This window comes from Geotrypetes seraphini, chromosome 5 (genome assembly GCF_902459505.1).
Source record: "Geotrypetes seraphini chromosome 5, aGeoSer1.1, whole genome shotgun sequence".
NCBI lineage: Eukaryota > Metazoa > Chordata > Amphibia > Gymnophiona > Dermophiidae > Geotrypetes > Geotrypetes seraphini.
In genome coordinates, this window is record NC_047088.1 from 163,174,027 (window position 1) to 163,201,713 (window position 27,687).

The 27,687-nt window shown below is 42.0% G+C and overlaps 1 protein-coding gene across 9 annotated transcripts in view; it reads left to right on the forward strand.

Moving 5' to 3' along the window:
• FN1 (fibronectin 1) overlaps window positions 1-27,687 on the forward strand; it is a 361,029-nt gene that overhangs the window by 237,191 nt on the left and 96,151 nt on the right. For 5 of the 9 annotated variants that reach the window (XM_033945938.1, XM_033945939.1, XM_033945940.1 and 2 more), the window contains exons 24-29: window positions 1,765-1,956; window positions 9,527-9,799; window positions 13,264-13,446; window positions 16,981-17,070; window positions 21,454-21,723; window positions 24,809-24,925. In XM_033945938.1, coding sequence (XP_033801829.1) covers window positions 1,765-1,956; window positions 9,527-9,799; window positions 13,264-13,446; window positions 16,981-17,070; window positions 21,454-21,723; window positions 24,809-24,925 — 1,125 coding nt within the window. The remainder of the gene's footprint in view (window positions 1-1,764; window positions 1,957-9,526; window positions 9,800-13,263; window positions 13,447-16,980; window positions 17,071-21,453; window positions 21,724-24,808; window positions 24,926-27,687) is intronic. The other 4 variants (XM_033945944.1, XM_033945942.1, XM_033945945.1 and 1 more) reach the window with 1 other exon arrangement.

Genomic DNA, 27,687 nt, shown 5'->3' on the forward strand with positions numbered 1-27,687 from the left:
ACAAACACCAAAACAAACACAGACAGAGAGGCCAAAAGTAAGAAATACAGGCAGCAGTCAAAGAGATAGACAGAAGGTGACAGTCAAAAAACCACACAGAAGAACAGGGGTCTAAAGAGACAGATTTAAAGAAAAAAAAAACCAACTTTGGACAAGGAGAGAGAGACAAACAGAAAAAAAAAGACACACACAGAAGGACAGGGGGCTACAGAGACAGATTAAAAGAAACAGACACCAAAACAAAGACAGACAGACATACAGCAGCCAAGGAGAGAGAAAGACCGAGACAGAAAGAAAGAAAGACAGACACACAAATCTATTCTAGCACCCGTTAATATAACGGGCTTAAAGACTAGTTTATTGTAAAGCCGCTTTGTAATTTAAAAAGGCAGGATAACAAATTTTTTATAAACTTGAAACTTGAATGTTGCTTGCAAGCCACTTTGTAAGTAGTTTTAGTGAAAGTCCATCAGATAGAGAGCTGCACAAGAATGGGGACTGCAAGAATCCTGTAGAACCCGTGGGATTCCCATGAGTATGGAAGAAGTTGCCATGGGATTCCCGTGGGGGCAGAAGAAGTTATCATGGGATTCCCACAGGAGTGTAGTCAAAATCTTTGGTGACTCCAGAATGAGGCTTGAAATACAATGAGAGAGGCAGTTGGAGCACCAGCATGAGGCTTGGAACACTCATTGTTTGAATAGTAAATGCCATCCAAAAAGCCAAAAGGGGTCTGTTGGTATTGGGTAGAAACAGAGGGCTTGCGAGGAAATAAATAATAGCATCAGCTCCTGCGGATATGGGTATTTCTGTAACCGTGCAACTCTCTAGCATCATGCCACTAAGCTGCCAAGAGAAAGGGGCCAAAAACTTAAAAAATTGTGGATTCCTGTTGTGTCCCTGCCCCAATCTGAAAAGCATTCCCAAAGTGTGGCCCTGGAAGCTGCAGCCCCCAAAACCGCCCTAGTGTTAGTCTTGTGTTACTAAGCTGTGTTAACTACTTAGCATGGGTTTTACTGCACAGTGGATATTAGTGCAGACCTGAGCTAATGACAGCAGTGTGCTAAGACCATCCATTATGATGAAAAAAAAAACACCTGTGGTAGCTGTTTTAATACAGTAGAAGTGGGTAGCGGATATGACAAGAGGCAGAGCGGAGGTGCAATAGTTGTTATGATTGCTGACAGTGTTAAGTACAGCCTCACTACTGGCAGTCTGGTAGCACGACCGCTGTCCTAACTGTCAAACAAAAATTAAGCCGCAGCAGCAGCCTTTCCTTCCTTCTGATTCCACCCCACTCCCCCCCAGGCAGACCTCAACCTTTGTCCCACCCCCTGACACATCCACATATACATCCACTTCCGTTACAGGGAAATACGTTTAAAACCAATAGGAGGAAAATTTTTTTTCACTTGGAGAATAGTTAAGCTCTGGAGCGCGTTGCCAGAGGATGTGGTAAGAGCGGATAGTGTAGCTGATTTTAAGAAAGCTTTGGACAAGTTCCTGGAGGAAAAATCCATAGTCTGTTATTGAGAAAGACATGGGGGAAGCCACTGCTTGCCCTGTATTGGTAGCATGGAATATTGCTACACCTTGGGTTTTGGCCAGGTACTAGTGACCTGGATTGGCCACTGTGAGAACGGGCTACTGGGCTACTGACCCAATAAGGCTATTCTTATGTTCCCCCATGTATCTTAAATATATAAATATTTCATTTCTGAAATGCTTCAAGTGTTTAGATTACTTATATTGTATTAATTTCAGGCATTACTGGGTACCGAATTACAACTGCTCCTACTAGTGGTCAGCATAGTATCACTTTGGATGAAGAGGTTGGTGAAAAGCAGACTTCCTGGACCTTTGAAAACTTGAGTCCAGGAGTAGAGTACAATGTCAGTGTGTACTCTGTCAAAAATGACCTGGAGAGTGAGCCCATCTCAAAAATAATCACACAAGGTAAAAACAATATACTGTGGGTTTGTTATTGTTTAACATCTAGCAGCTTCCATTTCAATGGGAATAGTCATAAAGCTTACATCTTATTTTATGCTTCTTAATCTTTTTTTTTTTGCAATAGAGTCCTGTTCTTTAATTTTACTGATGCATACTGTTTCAGAAACCCATGCTTGGACTAAGGCAATAATTCATGAAAAGAGTATATGTTCCAGTTTCATTGCTTGTCCATTGTGAAATGCAAAAGTCTCTTCATGACCATCTAGGAAATGTTCTTTCAAGCAAAATAATTTATTGCTTTAATGAAAATGGATGAAATTTTGTAAAATGCTTATTCTTTTTCTTCATACTTTGTGAGGAATTTTTAAAATGTGACTCCATTGTAAAACTGCACAAATCTTTCTGATGAGCGAGGTATATAATTCCCAATAACCAACACTGAGACGGGATGGCTATCAGTCAACTGGCACCCTCCTTTTGCTAATTCCATTTTATAATGCCTTCTGATTTGACCTCATTAATAGATTCACTTACAGCCATTAGATCAACATTGACAGTGTCCCATCCCATTACCATAACTCTGATAAAAGCACAAAATTGATGTTTCTATTATTGGTTGTCTGCTCATTTCTGCTTATGCTAAAGAGATTAATGAATGAGAGATTTTCATGATCTACCACTCTGGATTGTCCCTTGCTTCTTCTTTTTTTTGTGAATGAATTGGTTATTATCAAGGACATTGATTTTTGGGGCAAAAATTTATGATGTTTTCTTTTTCAACTATATGACACTTCAGAAACTATATGACACTTACAGAAACTGAAGTCCGAAGTCTGGATTTTACTAGTGTTTTAATTGGGTGTTGGTTTGGGTTGTATATAAATAGATATTCAGGTAGATTTAATGGACTTGTAGGAGGGGAGGGGTTTCTGCCATCATTTAGAGCAGGGGTGCCCAAAAGGTTGATCACGATTGACCAGTAGATCACAAAGGCAACGCGAGTCGATCACGTTGCCTTTGCGTTCTCCCCGACACCACAACAAGCCAACAGTGACTAAAGAAGCACCGGGCACGCCAGCCTGACGTCGGAGAGGAAGTTCCAAGCCGGTCCTCTCCAACATCAGAATTTAACGTTAGAGAGAAGGCTGCTGGCCTGTTGCAGCATCAGAAAACAAAGAACTCAATGGTGTCGGTGGTGGCTTGGGGGCCCAGAAGTCGGCAATGAGGACAGGTTGGTCAGCACTGCATGGCTAAAGACATTGTCTTGTGCTGAAGCATGGTCCCAACAGTTGTGTGCAGTGAACGTATGAAGAGATAACTGCCAAGGAATGCCAAAAGTAGAAACTAGAGAATGTTCAAATCTCCAGGCTATGAGAACAAGGGGAGACAAAGTCAGGGAGGCAGAACATGGAAACAGAAAGACAGGCAGGGAGAAAGTAAGGGGGAGGGAGACAGAAAGAAAGAAAGGGGAGGGGGCAGGGAGAGAGGAAGAAAAAGTTGGACTCATGGAAGGACAGAGATGTTGGTTGGGGAATGGAATGAGGTCTGGAATAGACGAAGCATGCAGGAGGCAGAAAGAAGGGAAGACATATTGGATGCACAGTCAGAAAAAGAAAGTGCAACCAGAGACTCATGAAATCACCAGACAACAAAGGTAGGAAAAATGTTTTTATTTTCAATTTAGTGATCAAAATGTATCCATTTTGAGAATTTATATCTACTGTCTATATTTTGCATTATGGTCCCCTTTTACTAAATCGCAATAGCGGGTTTTAGCTCAGGGAGCCTATGAGTGTTGAGAGCAACAAGGGGCATTCAGTGCAGCTCCTTGCGCTAAAAAAACGCTATTGTGGTTTAGTAAAAAGGGAGGGGGTATATTTGTCTATTTATGTATAGTTGTTACTCAGGTGACATTGCATATTTTAAAGTCATCTGCCTTGCAAATATAAATGATAATTAACATTTTCTCTGTGTACAGTGTGCTATGTGTTTTTAAAAATTTTATTGTTGGTAGATCATTTTGACTTGGTCATTTTAATAGTAGTTCGCAAGCCAAAAAAGTGTGGGCACCCCTGATTTAAAGGATTCTAAAATTGTGTAGCATCTACACATGTAAATAGCAAGATTTACAGGTGTAAATGCTAATTCTGTGTCGCTCTCTAGACCGGTACAGTTCTTTACGTTACTGATGGGTAATGTCTCACTATGACCAGGAGGTGGAGACTGAGACCAAAACTTTGGTTGTAGTATATTAGCTGAAGCTCCCCTCCCAATTCAGTCTGCCGAATAGCCAAGCAGAACTAAGAAAAAACTTAACTAATAAACAGTAAGAACACTCCAAACAGGAGAGTAAAACAACAAACAGATAGTCCCTCTTCTATTAAACTGCGATAGTAGTTTCTGGCGCGGGGAGCCGCGCTGAATAGCCCATGCTGCTTCCGACGCTCATTGAGTTCCTATGAGCGTTGGGAGCAGCGTGGGCCATTCAGCGTGGCTTCTCGTGCTAGAAACTGCTATCACAGTTTTATAAAAAAAGGGGATAGTAACGCTGTTTGAAAATGCATAGAACCAAGCCCTGCAGTGAAAATGTCCCCACAGCTATGCCTGCTGAGCCATAGCTGCTGTTCTTGTATCTCACCGGCCCTAGAAGAATATTAGAACCCACAGAAAAGCAAAATCTTCACACGAACAAAAACCGCAATCACCACAGAAAGTCAGAAAAGGGTAGAGTACTGTACCGGTCTGGAGAAGCTAACAGAAAGAAAATTAGCAGGTAAGAACCTAATTTCTCCTTTAACATTATCGCTATTTGGATGTCTGCATACTGTGGGATCAGTGGCATAGTAAGGGGAGTGGGGGAGTCGGACTGCCTTGGCACCATCTTCGCAGGGGTGCCAGTGCTGGTGCCTCCCCTGTGCCCCTCTTGAAATGTTCGCCAGCGCAAGCAGCTTTCAATCTGCTGCTCCTGTCAGTCTCTGCTCCCTTCTGACGTCATGTCCTGGTCGCAGGACCAGGACGTGACATCGAAAGGGAGCCGAGGCTGGCGCAAACAGCAGGTGGAAGATGCTGATCATGCCAGTGAACATTTCAAGAGGTATGCGAGGGGGGGAGGCGCTCAAGCGGTGAGCGGCGGGGGTGCACAGCAATGCAATGCGGGGGGCCATCGCCCCCAGGCGCCAACCTCCCTAGCTAGGCCACTGTAAGGAATGCATAGATTCTAAGAGGTCATGCTTAGGGAAGGATAAAAAATAAACATATATAGTATTCCCAATTATGGATGGGAGTACAAAATGTTTGCCATTGGCTTATGCATGTCTTTGAAGGCATCCATATATATCAGGAAACTGCTCATTTCAGCCAGGGATTTAAAAGAGTAATTGAGATGAGAATTTTGCCTTACTCTCTAGTATTTAAAATTGTGAAAATGCCTTTAGGACAGTAATCTTGATTAATTTTAAAGCTGGGGTTACTTTGCATTCTAATGAGCTGATAAAAGGTATGGAAAATCTTTCATATGCTGAAAGATTAGAGAAACTGGGGCTCTTTTCCCCGGAAAAGCGGAGACTTAGAGGGGACATGATAGAGACCTATAAGATCATGAAGGGCATAGAGAAAGTGGAGAGGGACAGATTCTTCACACTTTTGAAAACTACAAGAATGAGAGGGCATTCGGAAAAATTAAAAGGAGACAGATTCAGAACCAATGCTAGGAAGTTCTTCTTCACCCAAAGGGTGGTGGATACCTGGAATGCGCTTCAAGAGGGTGTGATAGGACAGAGTACAAGAAAGAATTAGATAATTTCCTGAAGGAAAAGGGGATAGAAGGGTATAGATAAAGGATTACTATACAGGTCCTGGACCTGATGGGCTGCCGCATGAGCGGACTGCTGAGCATGATGGACCTCTGGTCAGACCCAGCAGAGGCACTGCTTATGTTCCCATTTTAAGCCATGGCAATGCTGACTAGTTATTGTCAATTGCATCCATCCCAATCAGCCCACCTTCAAACTTCATTGGGGGTATCCTCAAGGTTGTGAAAGCATTTCCAAATGCATACTCTTTTGTCTGTTGAGAAGTGCCTTGTCCTTCAAACATGAAGCTCTTCCCCTCATCCACTTTCCCCTTTCTAGCCTGAGCCTGGATAGAGAGGCAGAGTAGCATTAAAAAAAGGTAATGGAGGCCACCCCAGAGATATCCAGGGTCGTCATAGGCCCCTGGGCCTTACATCAAAGAACACTGCTTTAGGACCTTGACTTCTTAACTGGTGTTTTATGTGTGGAATTTTGTGGAATATGTTGCTTGCATATATGTAAGTGCTGGTACTTACATTTCCGGGGGGGTTGAGGGGGGGGAAATAAACCCCACCATATACAAGTACATTTAAGGTACTGAGTAACACTGCTTTTTTTGTTCAAGTTAATTTTCCTAAAACGCTTGATTGTGTCACATGTTTAGGAAAATACATATGTGTTTTCCTTCAGCCCTATGTTTAGGGCCTAGTGCTGCCCAATTCAGGAAAGAAAATTTGATTCGATTTGATTCGGCCTACTGAATTGGTTTTTCGATTCGATTTTCCTGGCCAATTGGGTGTTTTTTTCAAACATCCTGGTGGGTTTATTTTATAGCTCTTCACCCCCTTTGCTGTCTCCTAACCACACTGGCGCTGTGGTGTAAACAAAATAAACAAACAAAAAAGACTTTTCCTTTCTGTTAAATCCTAGCTCACGTTTGCGGTCTATCACCAGCTCTGGCAGGATACACGTTTCAAATCTGACATATTGTAATCGCAAAACAGAAAATAAAATGATTTTTTCTACCTTTAGTTGTCTGGTCATTATTCAGATCTTGTTGGTCCCAGGCTCTGGTTGTCTTCTGATAACTTGCTTGCCAGGGTCTCCTTTCTTCTTTCTCCCTGCCATCTCTGTCCTCCCCTTCCGTTTGCCTTCCCTCCCCTGGAGGTCTGGCATCTTTCTTTTTTTCGTCTCCATCCACAGATCCAACTTTTCTCAACTACCCTTTCATCTAGCATCTCTCCCTCCTTCCCCACCACCCCAGGGTCCACCATATCTCCCTTTCTTTTCCCAACTACCCTCCTATCCCCCCCCTCCACACCATCCCTTGTGTCCAACTTCTCTCCCTTTCTTTTCCTTCCCTCCCTAAATCTCATTGTCCATCATCTCTCTCCCTCTCTCTATTTTTAGACCCATTTTTTCTTCCCCCCCAAAGTCCGGCATATGCACGTCTCTTTGAACCCCCCTTCCCTCCGTGTACTTCTACACCAGGGCCCCCTTCCCCTGAAGGTCTGTCCCCCCCTGAAAGCATGCACCTCCCCCCTGAAGGCCTGTACCCCCATCCTTGAAGGCCTGACCCCCTAAAGGCCTATGCCACCATCCCTGACCTGTCCCCTCTTTGAAGGCCTGTCCCCCTTAAAGGTCTGCACCATGCACCCCCCCTTTAAAGGCCAGTTCCCCCCTTAAAGGCCTGCACCCCCCAAGGTATGTCCTACAAACTGAAGGACTGCCCCCTGGAGGACTGCCCCCCACCCGAAGGCCTTCCTGTCCCCCCTGAAGGCCTATGCCACCATCCCTGGCCTGTCCCCCCCTTAAAAGCCTGTTCCCCCCTTGAAGGCCTGCACCCCCCCAAGGCCTGTCCCACCCCCTGAAGGCTTGTCCCCGAAAGACTGCGTACCCCCCCCAGGAAGGTCCTCCGTGTTCCCCCTGGCCTCCCCAAACTGTTTACCTTATAACTTCAGTCTGCAGCGAAGATTGCGGTTACAGCGTCTTTGCAGTGCTTTGAGCTGTTTCCTCTGCTGCGGTTCCGCCCCTCCTCTGACGTCAGAGGCAGGATCGCAGCGGAGGAAACAGCTCAAAGCACTGCAAAGACGCTGTAACCGCAATCTTCACTGCAGGCTCAAGCTATAAGGTAAACGGTTCGGGGAGGCCAGGGGGAACACGGAGACCTTCCGGGGGTGGGGGGAGCGCAGTCTTTCGGGGAGGCCAGGAGAGAGGCTGGACAGCAGCACTTCCCGACTGACCCTCCCTCCTCGCCCTCTAAAACAGGTGCGGCAGCGGCCAGCCAGCAAGAGCAGCGTTGCTTCTCCTGTTTAAGGGGGCGAGGGGAGAGGGTCCGAATCGGGAAGCCGATTTTTAAAAAATTTAAATCGATTCGAATCGATTCACCCGAAATGAATCGGTGAACCGATTCGAATCGTAAATCGGGCAGCATTAATAGGGCCTATGTATAGGGCTGAAGGAAAAAAACAAAAGGAATTGACCTCAAAATATCCACAAAGAAAATCCAGAGAAAACAAAAAAAAACTCTGTGGAGTGACGATGTTCTTAAATAGACTTTATTTGAGTGTCAAAGTTCCAAAGGTACACTGAAATCATCCACATAAAATAATTTCATCCACATAAAAATAAATCATCCACATAAAAGCCTTAAAGGACCTAGTCCACTAGGGATACAGGACCCAACACGGTCCGCGTTTCAACAAAAAGGTGAATACGTGGGAAACTCGTTGACGCTGGAGAGAGGAGAGGAGTGGTGTGTTGTTATCAGCGTCAACGAGTTTCCCACGTATTCACCTTTTTGTCGAAACGCGGACCCTGTTGGGTCCTGTATTCCTAGAGGACTAGGTCTTTTAAGGCTTTTATGTGGATGAAATTATTTTATGTGGATGATTTCAGTGGAACTTTGACACTTTCAAATAAAGTCCATTTAGGAACATCGTCACTCCACAGAGTTTTTTTGGTTTTCTCTAGGGCTGAAGGAAAACACATATGTATTTTCCTAAACATGTGACACAATCAAGCGTTTTAGGAAAATTAACTTGAACAAAAAAAAGCAGTGTTATTCAGTACCATAAATGTAAGTAGTGGTACTTGTATATGGTGGAACACTCACAGGAGCTTTTTTCAGAAAAATACTGTAATTATCATCTTTAATGTTGCGCATTTGCTCATTGTGAGAATCTGTTCATGTCCTTGATGATACCAATAATCCTTGTTTAGTGATGGTATTGATAACACTTTACCTGGAACTGTGCTGCTATGAGGGGCTGCTGAAAAGTTCTCAGCTCAACCAAGGAGCGAATGAGGTGGAGCCATGAAACTTATTCGACACTTTTCATTTTATTTCATATAATTGAAATGAAAAGTGCCAAGGAAAGTGTGGATTAACTTGTAAGTTTCATGGCTCCACCTCATTCTCTTCTTGGTTGGACTGAGAACTTTTCAGCGGCCCCCTCGTATTTCTGATTGCTGTAGCACCATTTCCATAGCTTATTGCAATACTAATCTTGCGCTCTGCTATAGCAGAACAGAATGAGCCTTAAGATATTGGCAACTATGTTATTATTATTATTTTTTGTCAGTATTTACATTTTTAAGAGCAAGGGACAAATTCAAATTATATTAATTAGATAAAAAAAAATCTATGCTCTACTTTTGCTTTTATTATTTTTTTTCTAATCATACCATTAATTTTTAATACATGTAAGCTGACAAATATTGCTTCTTTTTTGTTTCTTTCCTTTGCCTTTCGCTGCTTGCACTCTTTTATGGCCTGTTAGAGGTGCCCCAGCTCACTGACCTAACCTTTGTTGATGTAACTGATTCAAGCATCGAATTGAGGTGGACACCACTAACTTCCCCCAGCATTACTGGGTACCACATCACTGTAGTTGCAGCAGGAGAATCCATTCCTGTTTATGAAGACACTTTGGGTCCCACAGAAGGATACTACAAAGTCACAGGGCTGGAGCCCGGCATAGACTATGAGATCCGCGTAACCACTCTCATTCACGGTGGACAGAGTACCCCCACCACACTGACACAACAAACGGGTGAATTTTGCAAACTTCCGTGTTCCAAGGCCTTGAATGTGTTGCATGCTGTCACCTCAATTGCTGGGGCTTCTTTTTTTATAAATGGATACTTGTTCAAAATTCACTTCCTATTCCTCAAACTATATATGCAGGAAAGCCCACTTACAGTAATGCATAAATATTATTGAAAATGATGAAAACAAAACTTCCAATGCACTATGAATTGAAATAGAATATAAAAATGAAATTATTCTAGGGCAACATGCTAACCTACCAAGTGACAATATGCTATTTCACTATACAATGCGTCCTTTTTAAATTAACAGAGTAGCAGTTCAGTAAGGCAAAAAAAAATCACTATTTCTGTATAGAAAAACAGCATAATTCACAATTTTATCAGGATTCTGCTATACCCAAGGGTGTACAGACACCCAATTACACCAAGCAGAGAATATCTGGCAGCACACAGAATTAGCAGTTGGAGCAGGATACTCGGAAAAGGACATGGGTAGGCTCAAATCATAGTGGATGATTTCAGATCAATATTGGCTTGATGCATTCTGAATGCAAAGATTTTGTGCACTATTTAGAAGCTATACTTGTATCTGTTGTACATATAATCTAATCTTGTATTTGTGCGTTGTGCATATCTATGCAGGCTCAAGGCAACGCACAGAGAGAAGGTAGAATAAAGAGCAGAACAGAGTCAAGAAGGTAGGGGAGAAAGAGGAGAATTAAGGGAAGGTAACTGACTAGCAGGAAGGGTACACTGAGGGTTCCTTTTACTAAGCTGCGCTAGTGGTTTTAGCGCGCGCTACACGCTGATGCTTCCATAAAGCTGGCGTTAGTTTTTCCACGTAGCGCGGGGCTTAGCGCGCGCTAAAAACGCTAGCACAGCTTAGTACAAGGGTCTCGAAGTCCCTCCTTGAGGGCCACAATCCAGTCGGGTTTTCAGGATTTCCCCAATGAATATGCATGAGATCTATGTGCATGCACTGCTTTCATTGCACATTTATTGGGGAAATCCTGAAAACCCGACTGGATTGCGGCCCTCAAGGAGGGACTTCGAGACCCCTGAGAGATTCATGTAACGTTCAGGTATCAAAGAGAAGGGTTTTCATTTTCTTCCGGCTCTGTTCTGATTGTTCTCAGCTATGCAGAACTGGTGTGCTGTTAGACCTTTTTTTTTTTTTTTTTTAATGTGTCAGTGGCATATGCTTAAAAAGCCTCTTGTTTCTAGAGTCAAATTGTTCATTAAACTGAGAAGCACAAAAATTGAAGTTTAATTTTTTATTCTACATGGAATGGAGACATTGAGAATGTGATTTCTTCTCCTCTGCTGACATGAAATTAATTTATGGAATTGTGGTTATTTGTGGCACATTTCTGGATCTGGGTGGAGGAGGAGATCTCACAGATGTTGCAGGTCCCATTGGGTATTCTGGCCCCTTCAGGCCTCTTGGTATGATGGGAGAATCAGAAGTACACTTAGGTGGCTCGTGTCTCAGTTGCTACTAAAGACTCGATTCAGTATTTCTGAGCCCCATAATTTTGTAATAGAGGTGGGCTGAGTAATAGACTGGCTACATGCTGAAAAAACTAATGTTCCCTGCTCTACCTGTGACACAGATTAATATTCTGTGCAAGTAACAATGTCATTGCTCCCTTGCTTGACCTTTATTTAAATAAATAAATAAAAAAACTTACTAACACTAGCTTTTATAAAGCTGCGGTAGAGGTTTCTACTGGAGGCCGGCAAGATAAATGCTCCGACGCTCAGAGAATTCCTATGAGCGTCGGCGCATTTGCCTCGCCAGCCCGCAATAGAAACCCCTACCACAGCTTTGCAAAAGGAAGCCCTAAAAAAGGTAAAACAAGTCCATTGAAGAAAAGTGGAATAAGCATCTAGAAAAGATGTGTCGTATTCCACTAGGTTTTGGATTAAGTTTGCATACTTTGTTATTCCAACAAAGAAAAACAGAAACTCAATCCTAATAGTGAAATAATCGTGCCTTGAGCGAAAATCCTTTCGAAAGACAGTCACGGTAGAATTTAGGTTGAATTCTATAAATCTACTTTGTGGCTTATCGCTTGATTGCTTGAAAGCAAGCACTTGTCTTTAGTAGCAAGGAAAAGGGTTGGTCAACTCATTAAAACAACATCAAATTTAAATAAAACCCTTTGCTCTTTCAGCAGCTGCTGGTGACATGCATTCGGCACTCCAAAGGTTCTTTGCACTGCATGAACAGTGACTTATAGGGAACTGTGTTGCATGAAATCCTGCCTGTGTTCTCTTGCAAGCCTGAAATATTGTATAGGTCCTGGAAGGAGTATAAACATCAGTTTCTTATGTTGTTTGTAAATTGTCTAGGAAGTCTAGCCTCTCTCATCCTTACTGTTTTAGAAATACGATTCCAATAATAAGCAAGTTGTATATACAGACGGTCAAGAAGAGGGCATCCATCTGACTGGACATCCGCTACCACTTTATACAGGATCACTGATATTTTATTTGTTTTACCATGTGATATTACCTGGTACAGTAATACATCTTTGAAATTTGCCCCATATGTGATTTATAATGTGGATAATCTATCGTGATTTAAAGAAACTGTTGCAAAAATATCCACCGTTTGAGTGTGCTAGATAGTGCATGTCATCGATTACACCGATGCGCTGCAGATTTGATCACAGATCACTTGTTTAAAATCACCGGCTTTATCTGCACTTTATTTGCAAAGCAGTGTGTCAGACCAAATTATGGCACAGTTTTTGAATATCTAAGGATTAAAAATGACACTGATCACTTGATCATCGTAAAGATGGATATCTCGCCGATCTCTAGTTAACCGTGTTCTGACAAAATGCATAAAGCACTGGTAGCTGAATCTGAACAAAATGGAGGGGTTGGGAGGGGTTTCTTCTTATTTTTGTAAAAGCAAGTCCATTTTATGTTTTGGATCTCATTAGCACTTGACCGAGAGCAATATGTCTCATATCAAGAAAATGCCCATGAGACCCTCTTCTGCTTGCAAAAGCATCGCCTAAACATTTTTAATTCACTACAATGTGAAACAAACATTGGAAGAGAGGCTAGAAATATCTATAGCAATGCATGTATCTATATAATGTGATAAACTAGTAGCTGAATGTCTTGTAACCTTGCATGAGTCTTTGTCTCTGTAAGATATTTGTTAAAAACTGGTTCAAAATACTATTTCTAATTTTTTATTTATTTATTTTATTATTTATATACCACTTATATCCTAAGGGCTCCTTTTACAAAGCTGCGCTAGCGGTTTTTAAATTGCCGTGCGCTAAAAACGCTATCACAGCTTTATAAAAGGAGCCCTAAGTGGTTTACATTCAGGTACTTCATCATATTTCGCTACCTGTCCCGGTGGGCTCAAACTCTATCTAGTGTACTGCCAGCCAGTCATTCGTTTATGTCGTGGTTTTTTTTTTTTTGTTCTTGAATGTAGCTGTCCCTCCTCCCACTGATCTACGCTTTACTAATGTGGGCCCTGACAATCTACGTGTGACCTGGTCTCCACCAGCCTCCATTGACCTGTCCAGTTTTCTGGTGCAGTACTCGCCTGCAAAGAACAAAGAAGATGTTGTAGAACTGACAATTTCCCCTTCAGATAACATGGTGGTTCTGACAGGTATGTTTTTGTGTTTTTTTAAATCTCGGTGGGGTTCATGTGGAAGGGATAGAATAGACCTACTATAAGTAGAATTGGAGTTAGCTTTGTCATAGTAATAAAGACTATTGAGAAAACTTAGGGACCCTTTTACTAAGCTTTGTTAGGCACTAATAGGCACTTAATACAGATAAAAATGGAGTACCACAGAATGTGTTCAGGTGTCCTGCAGTAACTCCAAAATATGTGCACGCTAACCACACACACAAAAAAAAAAAAATCAAAATTTTTATGAGAGAGTAGGTCATGGAAGGAGAATGGTTAAGGAACCAATTAGTGCTTTTACAGTACTTTGCGCTAGGGGCGCAGCGAGAAGTAGATTTGAGTGGGCCTGAGGGTAGATCAGGGGGTCAAGCGTTTCCTCTCAGTCTCTGCCCCTACTGCCACTGTAGCTATTACCACCCTCCCCCCATTTCTGCTGTTGCCCATGCTGCACGCCCCCTACACACACACACACACACACACCTTGATTGGGATTTGTGCTTAAAATTTTCATGCAGTGCCAAAAAGGGAGCCTGAACGTTTCTGTCGGTGCAAATGGTTAGGTGTAACTAAGGTTAGGTGTAACTGAGTATAAGTGCTATTGTATAATCCATGCCTAACTTTAAGTGCAGTTTTTAGACTACCATTCGGCGTTTTTTTTTCAATGACGATTATTTTGGGCACTACATTGAGATAGATGACAGGAGCCGGGAGACTTTTACAGGTTGTGAGACCTATTCCTACATTTTGCTGAAGCTCCTAAAGTCACGGACTTGTATAAACTGGTTTCTGTTGAGATGCTAATGTGTGGCATGTGAGTGTGTAGATTTATTGCTGTGAAATCTCCCAAGGACACTAACCAGTGCTGGAGAGACAATGAACAGTGCTGAAAGGAAAATGCAAGTAAGCGAGACACTTCATCCAGGAAGAACTGATAACTTGATGCCAGGCTAATGCGCTGAGGCACTGCTGTACCCGTGTGAAGAATTGAAACTTCAAGAAGAAGAAAGTTCTAGACGCTATGCCTTTCCAGGGCCCCCCAGGGAAGAATGGAGGTGTGGACTAGGAAAGGGAGTTAGATAGGCATTTGGTTTATCCAATAGGGTGATACATATTCCCAGCCAGGGGAAGAATCTGAGAGAGATACTTTCTGTATAAAACCCCCATGCTCTGTCAGAGTCTCTTTAGAGAAACTGCACCGTGCTTACAGAAAAATGCTGGCACTGTTGGTATGAGGTTTTTTTCTCTCCATTTCTGTCATTCCCTCAATAGTCCCTTACCACCATTTAGCCCCTTCTATGTGTCTGTCCTAATTAGATTATAAGCTCTTCTGAGAAGAGACCGTCTCTTGCTTGTACAATGTACAGCGCTACATGCACCTGGAGATTTCCTGCTAACCTTATAGAAATAATAAATTGTTGTACTTAATAACTGGCTGTAAATTAGAGTTAACAGCCAATTATTGGCTTAAATTAGTGTTACTTGGCAATTACGGACATGACAGACCTTTAGTCAGTATTCTAGAAGCTACACCCTCATTTTCTGTTGTACACATCTTCTAGGGGGCGTGGCTAAGGGAGGAGCATGGGCAGGTCAGGGGCATATCTAGAATACTAGGGATTGCACGCCTAAATGCCATAAGCTAGGCGTGAGCACCTGTATCATCTTTTGTCATGGCGTAAGTGCTCGCCTCTAAGATAAGGTGTGAAACTGTGAACTTAACACTAGCATTCTATAATAGCAGTTCTATTCAGAATTGCCATTATATGGTAGAATGCACCCTCAGCACACATTGTTTCATTCATAGAATTTATCCCTATGTGCTTTGCATGGCACATTTAAGTGTTACCTTTTATGCTTAACAAAAACACTAGTTGGAAACCACCATGGAGTGAACCAAGCCAACAGTCAAAAGGGTGTTGTGATGGACTTATTTTGAATACCAAAGGAAAACCATGGATGCATTCTCAACTCAGCTTTATTGAAATCTCCACAGTGCAAACAGAAAGAGACCTGTCACAGGATCATGTTTCGGCCCCTGAAGCCTCTGCCAGAGGGTCTTCAGATTTGATTTATAATATACTCCTCTGCAGAAACATGGGAGATTAAGATTTTTTGATCTCCCACGTGTCTGCAGAAGATTGCATTATCGATCAGATTATAAGATCCCTGACGCAAGCTTCAGTAGCTGAAACACGGTCTCATGTTGGATCTCTTTGTTTTTTTGCCCTGTGGAGATTTCCTTCAAAACATAACCCTCTTCCTCTGCTCATCACCCTAGCCAGTAGTTTAATCATTCCCCGCTAACTGTAACCCCTTCCCTAGCATCCTGTTTCTGTCTTGATTGATTACATCGTGAGCTCATATGAGCAGGGACTTTCTCCTTCGTGACTGTACAGCGTTGCCTACATCTGGTAGTGTTCTAGAAATAATTAATAGTAGAAACATAGAAACAAATGGCCCATCCAGTCTGCCCATCCACAGCATCCACTGTCTTCTAATCTCCCGAAGAGATCCCATGTTGAAGTAGTAGTAGAGATTCCAATATAGCTAAGATTGCATCCGTGGTTTTCCTCTGGTCTTCAATACTTGTCCATCACTGCACCCCACTTGGCTTTACCATTTATGCTAGCCTTTGACCTTGCATAAATGGTCAATTCTCTAAATTTTAACACGCCATTTTGGGTTTATGCTTGTATTCTCTAATGGCATCCCGGTAACCTTGCTATATAATTGGCACTCAACACGGTGTCGGCATATCTACCTGAAGGCACCAGTTATCTCCTTGGTGCCTATTTGCCTTTATAAATGAATTAAAATAGGTGAATTTTTAGACTACTCATAGGCATTCTGTTACAAAATTACCCCCTCACTGTCAGCAAACACAATGGCCTTCTGGGATTTATATTTATCAGTGCTTTATTGTGATGAAATAATATCTTACTCTGTTCCAACATGTTCTTTTTTAATACTCTTATATAACTGTTTTGCAGTAAATGCACTAGATTCATACCTTGTATTTATTTTTCCCTGAAAATTCAGTGTTCTGACAATTTATTGCAACCAAAATATCAGAACTGAAGACAGTGGGCAGTATGAGCCCCTCATTCCAAAAGTAATCCTCCTACTGTAACATTGTTCCCGTTCTGCAGGATTTTGCTAATTTTTCTCAAGTATGGCAGATCCTCCTATTTTGGCTATTATATGAAACTCCTGTACTCTATGAAAGTGAATTTGACCTCCATGAACAGTCTAAACTAAACTAAACCTTGGGTTTGTATACCGCATCTTCTCCACAATCGTAGAGCTCGGCACGGTTAAACTTGAACAGAGCTTCACACACTGTTTTCCCCTGCGAATCTGTATTGCAATAGGTAGCATTACCAAATACTGTACATTCTGTTCCTGCACAGTTGTTCTTAGCTGAAGAACCCTTTGACACCTTGTCCTGGTTATCAGTGTTTGGTTTTGTGTCATCTTGATGCAGTCCCTTGACTGGTTTTTTTCTCTTAGATCTCCTGCCAGGTACCGAATATTTGATCAGTGTCTACAGTGTATATGAAGAACATAAGAGTACACCTCTGAGAGGAGTACAGAAGACAGGTAAGGGAAATGAGAACGGCTCTCAAATAATGCATTAGTAAGCCATCGATTGGATCCCAGATTATAACATATTTGACTCGCTTCCTTTGTTCCTTCTTAGCTATAATGGTTTTTATGGAAGCTTATGGAAATTGTTTGGAAGAAACAAGAATCTAATCTAATTAAGTTGCAGTGTTTTACTTTAATAGAAAACCTTCCTGCTAGAGAGGATCCTTCCAAATTTTTTACTTTTTTAGCTAGTAAGAGGCATGCATACAGCTGCCTTCATGACTTGGAAGCTAATTGCAATGCTTATAGAATACACTGCAGCCTCTAGACAGAAAGGTTATTGAACATTCATTGTTACCCAACTACAGCAGGCTGAAGTTTGACCCAGGGTAGTGAAAAAAATAAAAACTGTTGACAGAATTAGGACAAGAATTGACTTCTCCCAGTGTTCTTATCACTAAAGCTCATTGCACATAGGATCAGCTGTACAAAAACAGTGGGCGTCAACTCATTCCTCAGGATTCACCAGCCAGTCTGCTTTTCAGGGGATATGCACAAATCTACCGTATTTATTTATTTAAAATATTTATATTCAACTCCTATCAAAATTTCTGGGTGGATTCCAGCAAGCATACATAATTTATAACAAATACGTTAAAACAGCAATTACTTGATAAACTTCAAAACACTTTAAAAAATCAGCATTGATATACCTCCTTAAACAAAAACGTTTTCAACAGAATCTTGAAACAGTCAACATCACCAAGCCCTCGCAGTTGCTCAGGTAATTGGTCCCATAATTGTGGTCCGTGCACGTAGAATATAGATTTCCTATATTCCTCGCAGTGAATTTCACAAACAGATGGGACCACTAGGGCATTACTGTTCAAGGAACGTAAGTTCTGTGTTGGTCGATAAATACAAAGGGAGTCTAACAAAACTGGAGATTTCCTGCCAGCCAATGTTTCCTCCACATTCTTCATTGTGGATAACCTGAAATGACTGGCTAGGTGTGTCCGAATGATTTGGTTGAGAATTGTTGGACTAAAGGGATTTTCCACCATTTTTAGGGTAACTTTATAAAAGTATTTTCCCCATGTGAATCATGTTTTCCACCTGGAAAAGAACTCATAAAATTAAGCAATTACTGTATATCTAAAGATGGTGTGTACTATACACAGGCTATGCTTAGGCATTTTTTTGTTTTGGTGGGGGGGGGGGAAGCATAGGGCTCCTTTTATCAAGCCGGCTGCGCTAGCCGCTACCGCCTCCTCTTGAGCAGGCGGTAGTTTTTAGCCAGTGCGGGGGTTAACGCGTGATGAAAAGTCACGCGCGTTAACCCCGCTAGCGCAGCTTGATAAAAGGAGCCCATAGTTTGGGAAAACAAAGGCAGAGTTGCAGTATTTGCATGCCTTTAATAAAATAAGCGAGTACACACAGAAAATACATGCATAAATTGACATCATTTTCAGAGGAGGCATAAATTTGTGCAAGTGAATTTGCGTGATACTAGGGCTGGTTCCTTGAGTCATAGGCACCTATAGTAATGTAATGTAATGTAATGTAATTTATTTCTTATATACCGCTACATCCGTTAGGTTCTAAGCGGTTTACAGAAAATATACATTAAGATTAGAAATAAGAAAGGTACTTGAAAAATTCCCTTACTGTCCCGAAGGCTCACAATCTAACTAAAGTACCTGGAGGGTAATAGAGAAGTGAAAAGTAGAGTTAGAGGAAAAATAAAAATAAAATAAACATTTTAACAAGACAGCATTGATCTAAATACTTTGGAAGGTAGAAGAGAGGAGAGAAAGGAATAGAAGCAGAAGGGGGAGCCGTTGAACAGTAGAATTCTGGAGAAATTTAAATGATAGAAATAGAACAAAACAAAGACAAAAGGCAAAACAATAGATAAGATTAAAGATAAATCATAAGCTGGAAAGAAAAATAAAATAAAACTTTGTCTTCAATCCACGGTTTCAGCGTCAGTGATGAAGTGGAGCAAGTAAGTTTAGGAGGAGCGATTGACGTTTCCAGAAAGGGCTTCTTCAGGGAAGAGACTTGGCAGACAGTCCCAGGATGCCTATGTCTCCTCCCCTGCGATGTTCTCCCATCCATGCATTCCCTCCCAGACACACTGCCCGTGCCCCAGCCGCTCCAAGGAGGCTGCCCCAGATGAGGCCCACGGTGAATGCAGGATTCTCTCCTCTGCGGGAAAGCCGCCCGGAGCCGACAGTCGATCTTCTTAGCGGATTGCATGGGGGGAAGAGTTCACTCTCTTGGTAGGATCGGGTCTGTGTGCTTTATAGTATGTTGCCTTTATAAAATAATAAAAAAACAATGAAATAATTTGCATTTCCCCAATTCCAAGATATATATATATATATAATGTCTATATTTTGAACCATCAGAACAGAGAAAGAACATACAGTATATAGATATACTGTAGATAGATAGCTTTCCTTAAGTTTCAGTTCATTTCTCAGTTTTTCATTTTTTCACCATCAGTCCAGCTCTCTATGGGGTCCTATTTGTAAAAAGCCTAAGCACTAGTGTGTGCTTACCACACATTAGAAAGGCTTACAGTGGGATACATGCTGGCGTCTGACTGTAAATTTGCCTTTTTGTGTGCATATACTGCATGCTAAAAAATATTTCCTGTTTTTCTTGAAGGGGGCATGTATGGGGTTGGAGAGTGGACGTTTCAGTGCTAATCAGTTTGTGTGTGAGGCATTGTCACGCACTAAATGATTAGCTTTGGGTTAGTGTATGGGCCCTTACCACTTACAAAATAAATGTCGGTAGGGGCTCACTTTTTTTAATGGCCATGCACCAATGGCTAAATTAGCACACGTGGCCTTAGCGTGACAGGAAAGACACACGTAAGCAGCGCATCAAGTCCACTTTTGTTGTGGCTTTAGTAAAAGGACCGCCTATATTTTTTTTTCAACAACTTTTAAAGTAAATACAGCAGCTTCTAACAATTTTTTTTTTAAAGTAAATTATCTTCAAATGTGAAGAGTCCGAGTGGGACCTTGTCTTCAGATCCAACTTCAAAAGTGAAATATAGCAACTTCAGACATAGTACCTTGTTTTGAACACTAGCTCTATTTCAGGGAATCAGCATCAAATAATTCACAATTTTTCCTTTCAGTCTCTCCTCTAGGTTTCTTCAGCCTTCACTGAAGAAGCTCAACTGCTAAAACAAACATGTCATCAGTGGGTCCTCTTATCCCTGACCACATGACTATTACTTGTTAATCAAATTACATCATATTAGATCACACAGATATTCAATTGATATCATTTTTGATGCTGATGTAATCCGCTATAATAAAACCCTTAGCGCGCATGCGCAGTTGAAACTTTGTGCGGCCATGATCCCTGGTCCGTGGCTCCATGTCGCCGCATGCGCAGTAGGAGCCTTCGGCGGTTTGCGACGTGTGCGGCAGTTTCCCCAGCAACCCCTGTCCCTGCTGGACAGGGGGAGCAGGGAAGGGGTGCTGCTGGACATGGGGGAGGTAAAAGTAAGGGAGAAGGGAAGGCAGACAGGGGGCAGAGAGAAAGAAAGAAAGAAATGCCTGTCTAGCACCCGTTAATGTAATGGGCTAAAAACTAGTATTATATATTTTGATTATCAAGTAACAATCATGTGACTAGGGATAAGAAGACATGTTGATGCTATATTTGTTTGTCTTTATAAAACTGGACTTTCTATATAGTCATTATAAAATGTCCTCCTCTCCCATGTGGGCCTCTAGTTTGTTGTAAGGCATAGGAAAGTAACTTAGGTTAACATTGCAATTGGTTATTTTGGTATGCATTTTCAATATTAAATGGTCTCATTCACTTTGTATGTTTGAAATACAAACCTTCTGTCAGTCTTGTAAATATTTTCCTTTTTTAGTAATTCTGGACTAGGACTCTGACTTGAATAAGCATTTGAAGTCTAAAGGACTGTCAATCCAAGGGGCTTCTGAATGAAAGAACTAAACACGCAGTCATATTAGAGAGAAATGCGTACATTCAGACTCCTGTGGTTTGGTTACATTTAGGGGCCTCTGCAAGGAGCCAACATTTAGGAATTTTCCATGTTCTCAATGAGCATCATTCTGGACTTACTTTATATCCAATAAATGTGTATGTCTTCAGAAAGAATGGAATGCAGGATGAAGAGCAATCAAAAACATATTTTTCTTTGCGGTTGGCTTGTGTAATAAGAATTTTCTCACTTTAATACCAAGGCAATGCTTTAAAATGTACAGTTGGAGGCAAGAGAGCAGAGGAACAAAGGGCTATGTTTAATTTATATAAAGAACTAATTCATTTAATTTTGCACTTTGATAAGGAAGAAGGCAGAGAGTAAGCCTGTAAAATTATTTTCCCAACCAGGTCTTGATTCTCCGACTGGCATTGACTTTTCTGATACAACCCCCAACTCATTCACGGTCTATTGGATAGCTCCACGTTCCTCCTTCACTGCCTACAAAATTCGTTACCAGCTGGAGAGTGGCGATACCAGAGCCAGGGAAGAGCGTGTGGCACCCTCTCGTAACTCCATCACCCTGACTGGATTGTCTCCAGGGTCTGAGTACGTGGTTAGCATTTATGCTGTCAATGGCAATGAAGAAAGCTTGCCTTTGGTTGGCCAGCAAGCTACAGGTAAAATGTGTTTCTAGTAAATGCTCACTTCAACCAGTAGGCAAGATTTTATTTCTCATGGAATGGTATCTCTTGAGATTTTTCAATAATCATAACTGCTAATTTGTCTTCAGCAATTTGCTCTTATATGGAAGGCTCGACCCCCTAATGGTAGTACTGTGAGACTACCACTAGGGGACAGGGTGCACCATTTTGCATGAGGAGCAAGACAAAGCAAGAGCAGAGGGTAATCACTCCTGTTCCATCCTACTATATCATGGCCCCTGAGTATGTCCCAGGAGTTTTGGAGGAGCAGGTGGAAGGGGGAGCATGGGGTTCTCTGTTGACTTTGAGGATCATTGTTGTTGTCTCTGCTGGCTTTGAGGATAATTGGGGCAGGGGTGGGATCAAGTGTGTGGAAGGAAAATTGGGAAATTCATTCTGAAAACATGCATGTAATCCAAAACATTCATATATCAAAGCGAATATCCCCACAAGAAATAATGGAAACTCAGACGATTCATTCCACAACCCAAAAACTTTAATAAAAAATACAATATGTACTTGTATTGCAAGACGTTGCTCATATAGAACAGTCACTACACTCCCGCAGTGTCAGAGAGAGAAGAACCATCGGCTCAGTTGTGATGATATAATGTGTGTATACTGTATGTACTTGTATTGCAAGACCTTGTTTGTATATCAAGTTAAAATTTAATAAAATGTTTTGCTTGTCTTGCAAAACACTTGCAAATCAAGTTACTTGCAATCCAAGGTTTTACTGTAATGATTTTCAAAGGGGTGTATCAGAATGGAGGTATAGGGGGGGATTGGAACTGGGGGTATGGGAGACAAGAATTTGGAAGATTAGGGAGATTGAAGGTAGCAGGATGGACTTGTCAGCACAGTGTCCACAACCCAAAAGTTATGCAGGTGTGCCCTGATAGTTAGTACTGGCATCCACACAGCTATGTGGCTAAAGACAGGACAGTTTTTCGCATAGTATTATCAGTCTGCTTAGCTATGTGGGCACCAGCACTGAATATGGCCTGTGCCCACATAAGTCCCGGTCATAGGAGCCAGCTCTGTGAGTGCTGTGGGACATGAGCACTCCCAATATTGAACAAATTCTTTGATTGTGTCCAGAGACAGGTAAAGTCTGTTGGATTTAGCACCCCCAATCATTTTACCATTCCATTCCCCAATAATTTTGAAAAGCCAGCTCCTTTGATCCTAGTTCCTCCCTTACTCTACCGTTAGATCACCCCCTCCACTGTCCAGTTATGACATAGACAGTTAGAGGCAGATTCTATAAACAGCACCTAATGGCGCCTAACTCCTAGGAGCCAATCAGTAAAGTTGTCAATCAACTGCAAGGCACCTTTTATAGAATCGTGCCTAGAGGCACCTAACTCGGCTTAGGCATTACTAGGCAGCCTAATATTAGAGGCCGATATATTAAGCCAGGCTTTAAAATCTTACATGGTATCTTTGATTCGTTGGTCCCTTTAGCTTTAATAATAATAATAATAACAGCTTATATACCGCAATACCGTGAAGTTCTATGCGGTTTACAAAGATTAAGCAAAGGTACAAATTGATTGACTTTAAGAGGGGAGGAAGAAAGAGGGTTAATAGGACAGGAAATCCATTTTTGAGGAGAGAGTGATCAATAGAACAAGTTAATCGCTATAGAGGGGAGAGAGAAGAGAGGATCAGTTGTCTAGATACTTTAGGAACAGGTGTGTTTTCAGACGTTTCCTAAATTCCTCATAAGTAGTGGGCGAAAGCAATTGTTCTAGGTCTTTACCCCATGATGCTGCTTGGTGCGAGAGAAGATGTTCATGGTGTTTTTTCAGTTTACAACCTCTCACTGGGGGGGAAACAAAGTTGGAATGTGAGCTTCTTTTGTGTCTGTTAGCTAAGAAGACGAAAAGGTCAGTTATATATTTAGGGGCAAGTCCGTGTAGTGCTTTGAAGCAGAAGCAGGCAAATTTAAACTTTACGCGCGCCTCTATTGGCAGCCAATGCAGCTGCCGGTAATAGGGTGTCATGTGGTCAAACTTCCTCAGCCCAAAGATCAGTTTGACCGCTGCATTTTGCATCAATTGTAAACGCTGCATGTTCTTTTGGAAAATTGCTAAATAGGCGATGTTGCAGTAGTCAAGTAGACTCAGTATGAGGGATTGGACTAGAGTTCTTTGAGATCTTCAAGTTGCAGAACTAGCCATATATTTAAGCTTTCTTTCCCCACTGTAAAAAGTGCCAGATCTATCAGTAAAATTGTTCATTCCTTCCCCTATTTACTAACAGTAATTTGGAACAACCTACCTTCTCAAATAAGATCTTGTCTATACCCTTCAAAAAACTCTGAAATCTACTCTGTCAGCGTTTTCTAGCAGATAAGTTCTATTAACTGCAACTATTGTTAACAGAGTTGAGCCTTGTTTCTCAAGGATGACTCGGTATACAAGTCCAAGATTTAGTTTAATTAGTTTAGATACCTAGCGATACTTAAGTCATACCACGCCTTTTCTCCGCCCCTAACCATGCCTACTTTGCGGGTAGGCATGGCTATGCACCACTAGGCGTCACATCATTAGGCGCCACTCTGCGTTCACTTACCACCTCAGTTAAGCTCATTAATTTTGAGATCCGTGCGGAACTTGGCTAGGCATCCTCAATCTAGGCACCACTTATAAAATCAGGCCCTAAGAGACGATATTCAACAGCACTACCTAGTTAAATACCAATGAATTTCAGTGGCTGGCCTGCTGAACAGGATTTAATCAGGCAGGAGTTTTTGTGGCCTGATTAAATTGCTCTGACTATTGACCCCTCTGTTTTCAATATAAGCCATAGCCACACCGTGGTCTTTTTTTTTTTGTAAATATTTTTATTAAAAATGGTCGATGGCACATACAACAGAGTACAAAATCATCAAACCATGGTCTTTTGGGGTTTTTTTTCCCTGTTCGTGAGTTTTATAATATCATGGCACACTATCCTCCATGATGGCTTTGTGTTGTATCTAGGACATCTGATTATTTGTATTTCTAAATGGCAAATGTTTGTATTTATAGGCATTCTCAATTTTCTCTTCCAGTTTCAGACACTCCTACTGACTTAGAAATTATCTCCTCCACCCCTACTAGTCTGACAATTTCCTGGGATGCCCCAGCAGTTAGTGTCAGATACTACAGGATAACCTATTCAGAAACAGGTAAGTTGTCTTATATGCCAGATATAATTGGAGATTAATTTATGTTTTTAAAAGTTTCTTTTTAAATTTTTTATGAGCAGTAGTCTAATGTCTTAGTAGTTTCTGCTACAAAAACATAAGCCAACAAATATATCTCAAAACATCAAGGGCAATTTTATCTGGCTGCTACTGAATACAGAGCCTACCCTTTTGGTTTGAGGCATTTATTCAATGGATTTATCGTCTCATCATGGTTTAAGCACATAAGCATTGCCTCTGCCGAGTCAGACCATAGGTCCATCATGCCCAGCAGTCCGCTCCCGCGGCGGCCCCCCAAGTCAATGACCTGTAGTGATCTATTACTCAAGAGCATTTTGTCTTGTATAGTAATCCTCTAATTGTACCCCTGGATTCTCGTCCAAACCCTTTTTGAAACCCAAAATCATACTCTGCTCAACCACCCCCTCTGGAAGCGCATTCCAGGTGTCCACCACCCTCTGGGTGAAGAAGAACTTCCTAGCATTTGTTCTGAACCTATCTCCCTTCAATTTTTTTGAGTGCCCTCTAGTTAGGATCTAATCATGCTGTGAATATAAATGTGCTAAAATATAGATTATCCTTGAGAGTTTACAAAGGGCTAGATTCACAAAGCAAGCCGATCGTTTTGCGATCACTTTGCGACCCCGCTCCAATTCACTAACCTTACTCCAAATCTGATTCCTGCCCAATCCGATCTGCGCATGCAAATGAGGAGGAATTGCATGCAAATATAGGAAGGAAGCGATTCACAAAATAAAACTTCAGGAACACAGATTGGGCTGGCTGATCAAAAGAAGCGACTGCTGGGGACCAGTCGCACACCGCCTTTCCGACTGTCCTGCTCTTTGCCTGAAATCCCAACCCTGCAGCTGTGAAACTATCCAAAAAGCACCCAGCTCTCGGCTGCTCTCCTCTCTTCCACCATGCTGCCCTGCTCTTTTCTCCCCTTGCCTCTCTGCCCTATGCCGCCCTGCTTTCTTCTGCCATGCCCCGCTGGGAGCCCATGTTTTTAACCCACGGGTTAAAAGTGGGGCTGCACTTCTCGCCACCAGCCCCGGCTGATCTCCACGTCATTTGCAGGGTCAGAGGTGATCGGAAGATCGGCATGTGTTGGGGCAGGCATGTCGGCATTCCCCGTTACAAGTACAGGCAGCCTTGTATTGTGTGCTCATCTGCAAATATTTTCACCATGATAATTATAAAGATAGCTCATAGCCTCCTCGATCCCCCCTCCCACGCTTGTGTTGAGAGCCAACGCATGTGTGGACCATCTACAGGAAAATAAGATGGTCCGCGCATGCGTCCCGTTCACTCTGCAGCGATCCGTCCAGTGACTGTGTGGGCATGCCTCCAAGTGCATTAATTTGCATGAGGAGGCTTGCTGAATCGATCGTCCGAGAAGCCTCGTAAACGATCGGCCACGGATCGCCCGGCAAAGGTAGGCTTCGTGAATCTAGGCCAAACTTCTTCTCTGAGGTGTAAAAGTATCACTGCATAAATTAACCCAGCACAAGAATGGATGTAAATGCCACCGCCTGAATCCCCAGAGGTGATTTGCAGAATGGGGATTTACACATATGTTCATATTTTTTTTAACTTTATTTAGTTTTTAATGCCAACAAAAAAGTGCAATACAATTTATATACAAATAATGATAATCAACCAAGCACTTATAATCAATCAGTATCTATACAAAAGATAAAAATTCCTTCCCCCATCCATCATTACCATCAGAAATAATACCAAAACAAAAGATATACCCCCCTCCCGCTCCCACTCCCCCAGGCTTGTGTGGGTGAAAAACAACAGAAAATAAAGATAAAGGACAACTATAGCAAATCTACAAAAGATGTCAATGGACCCCAAACTAATTTGAATATCTTATTATGCCCCAACATGTCAGCATTCATTTTCTCATATTTATAAGTTAAACATAAGCTCGCCCACCAAAAAGGAAAACTAAGGTGATCCCAATTCTTCTAATTGCGAGTAATCATTTGCATGGCTATCCCGGTCATAATAAGGAAAAGCCAGCATTTATAGCGGTCCATGGAGGGTTTAATATGCAATAACGTTCTGCATATAACTACCTCATACATCAATGGAAAATCTCAGAGAGAGCGAAAGCCAGAAGGCCTTGAGCATGTGCAGATGCTCAAGGCCCTGGCAAGAGGCAGGATCTTCATTCACCGGCACCGGCACGTCCTGTGGGCTGCATGCCAGTACCAGATGGGATAAGGCTTCTTTGCGGGCGGGCGGGGGATGCCAGTTCAATACTACGATGGGAACTCCCCACGGCCATTTCCTATTGGCGATCTACACGGGGCAGGAGCGTAGGAAGATCGCTCCTGCCCCGAAAGCCCGCTAGACCACCAGATAAGGCCGGGACGCCGGGAGAAGTCTAAACTATGTTTTTTTTCTTTTTTCCCCCTCCCCCAAAAATCGCAAATATGTGAAATTGCGATTGCCGAAACCGCAAATGGGGAGGGGGAAGTGTATGCGTCTACAAACAGCTTGGTTTTCAACATCTTTTTAAAGCTGTAGCGATCTGCATATAATCTTAGTTACCCAGTAAGCTTGTCCAATATGATATTCCAGCAATGGAAAATATTTGAAGTTGACTTGCCACATATCTTACATTATCAGCTGCTACCAGTTTCATTTTCCCCTCAGAACGCAATGCCCTTGGAGGTTTATAAATCTCCCAGAGAGATTGAAAACAAAATGGTACAGTTTGATATACT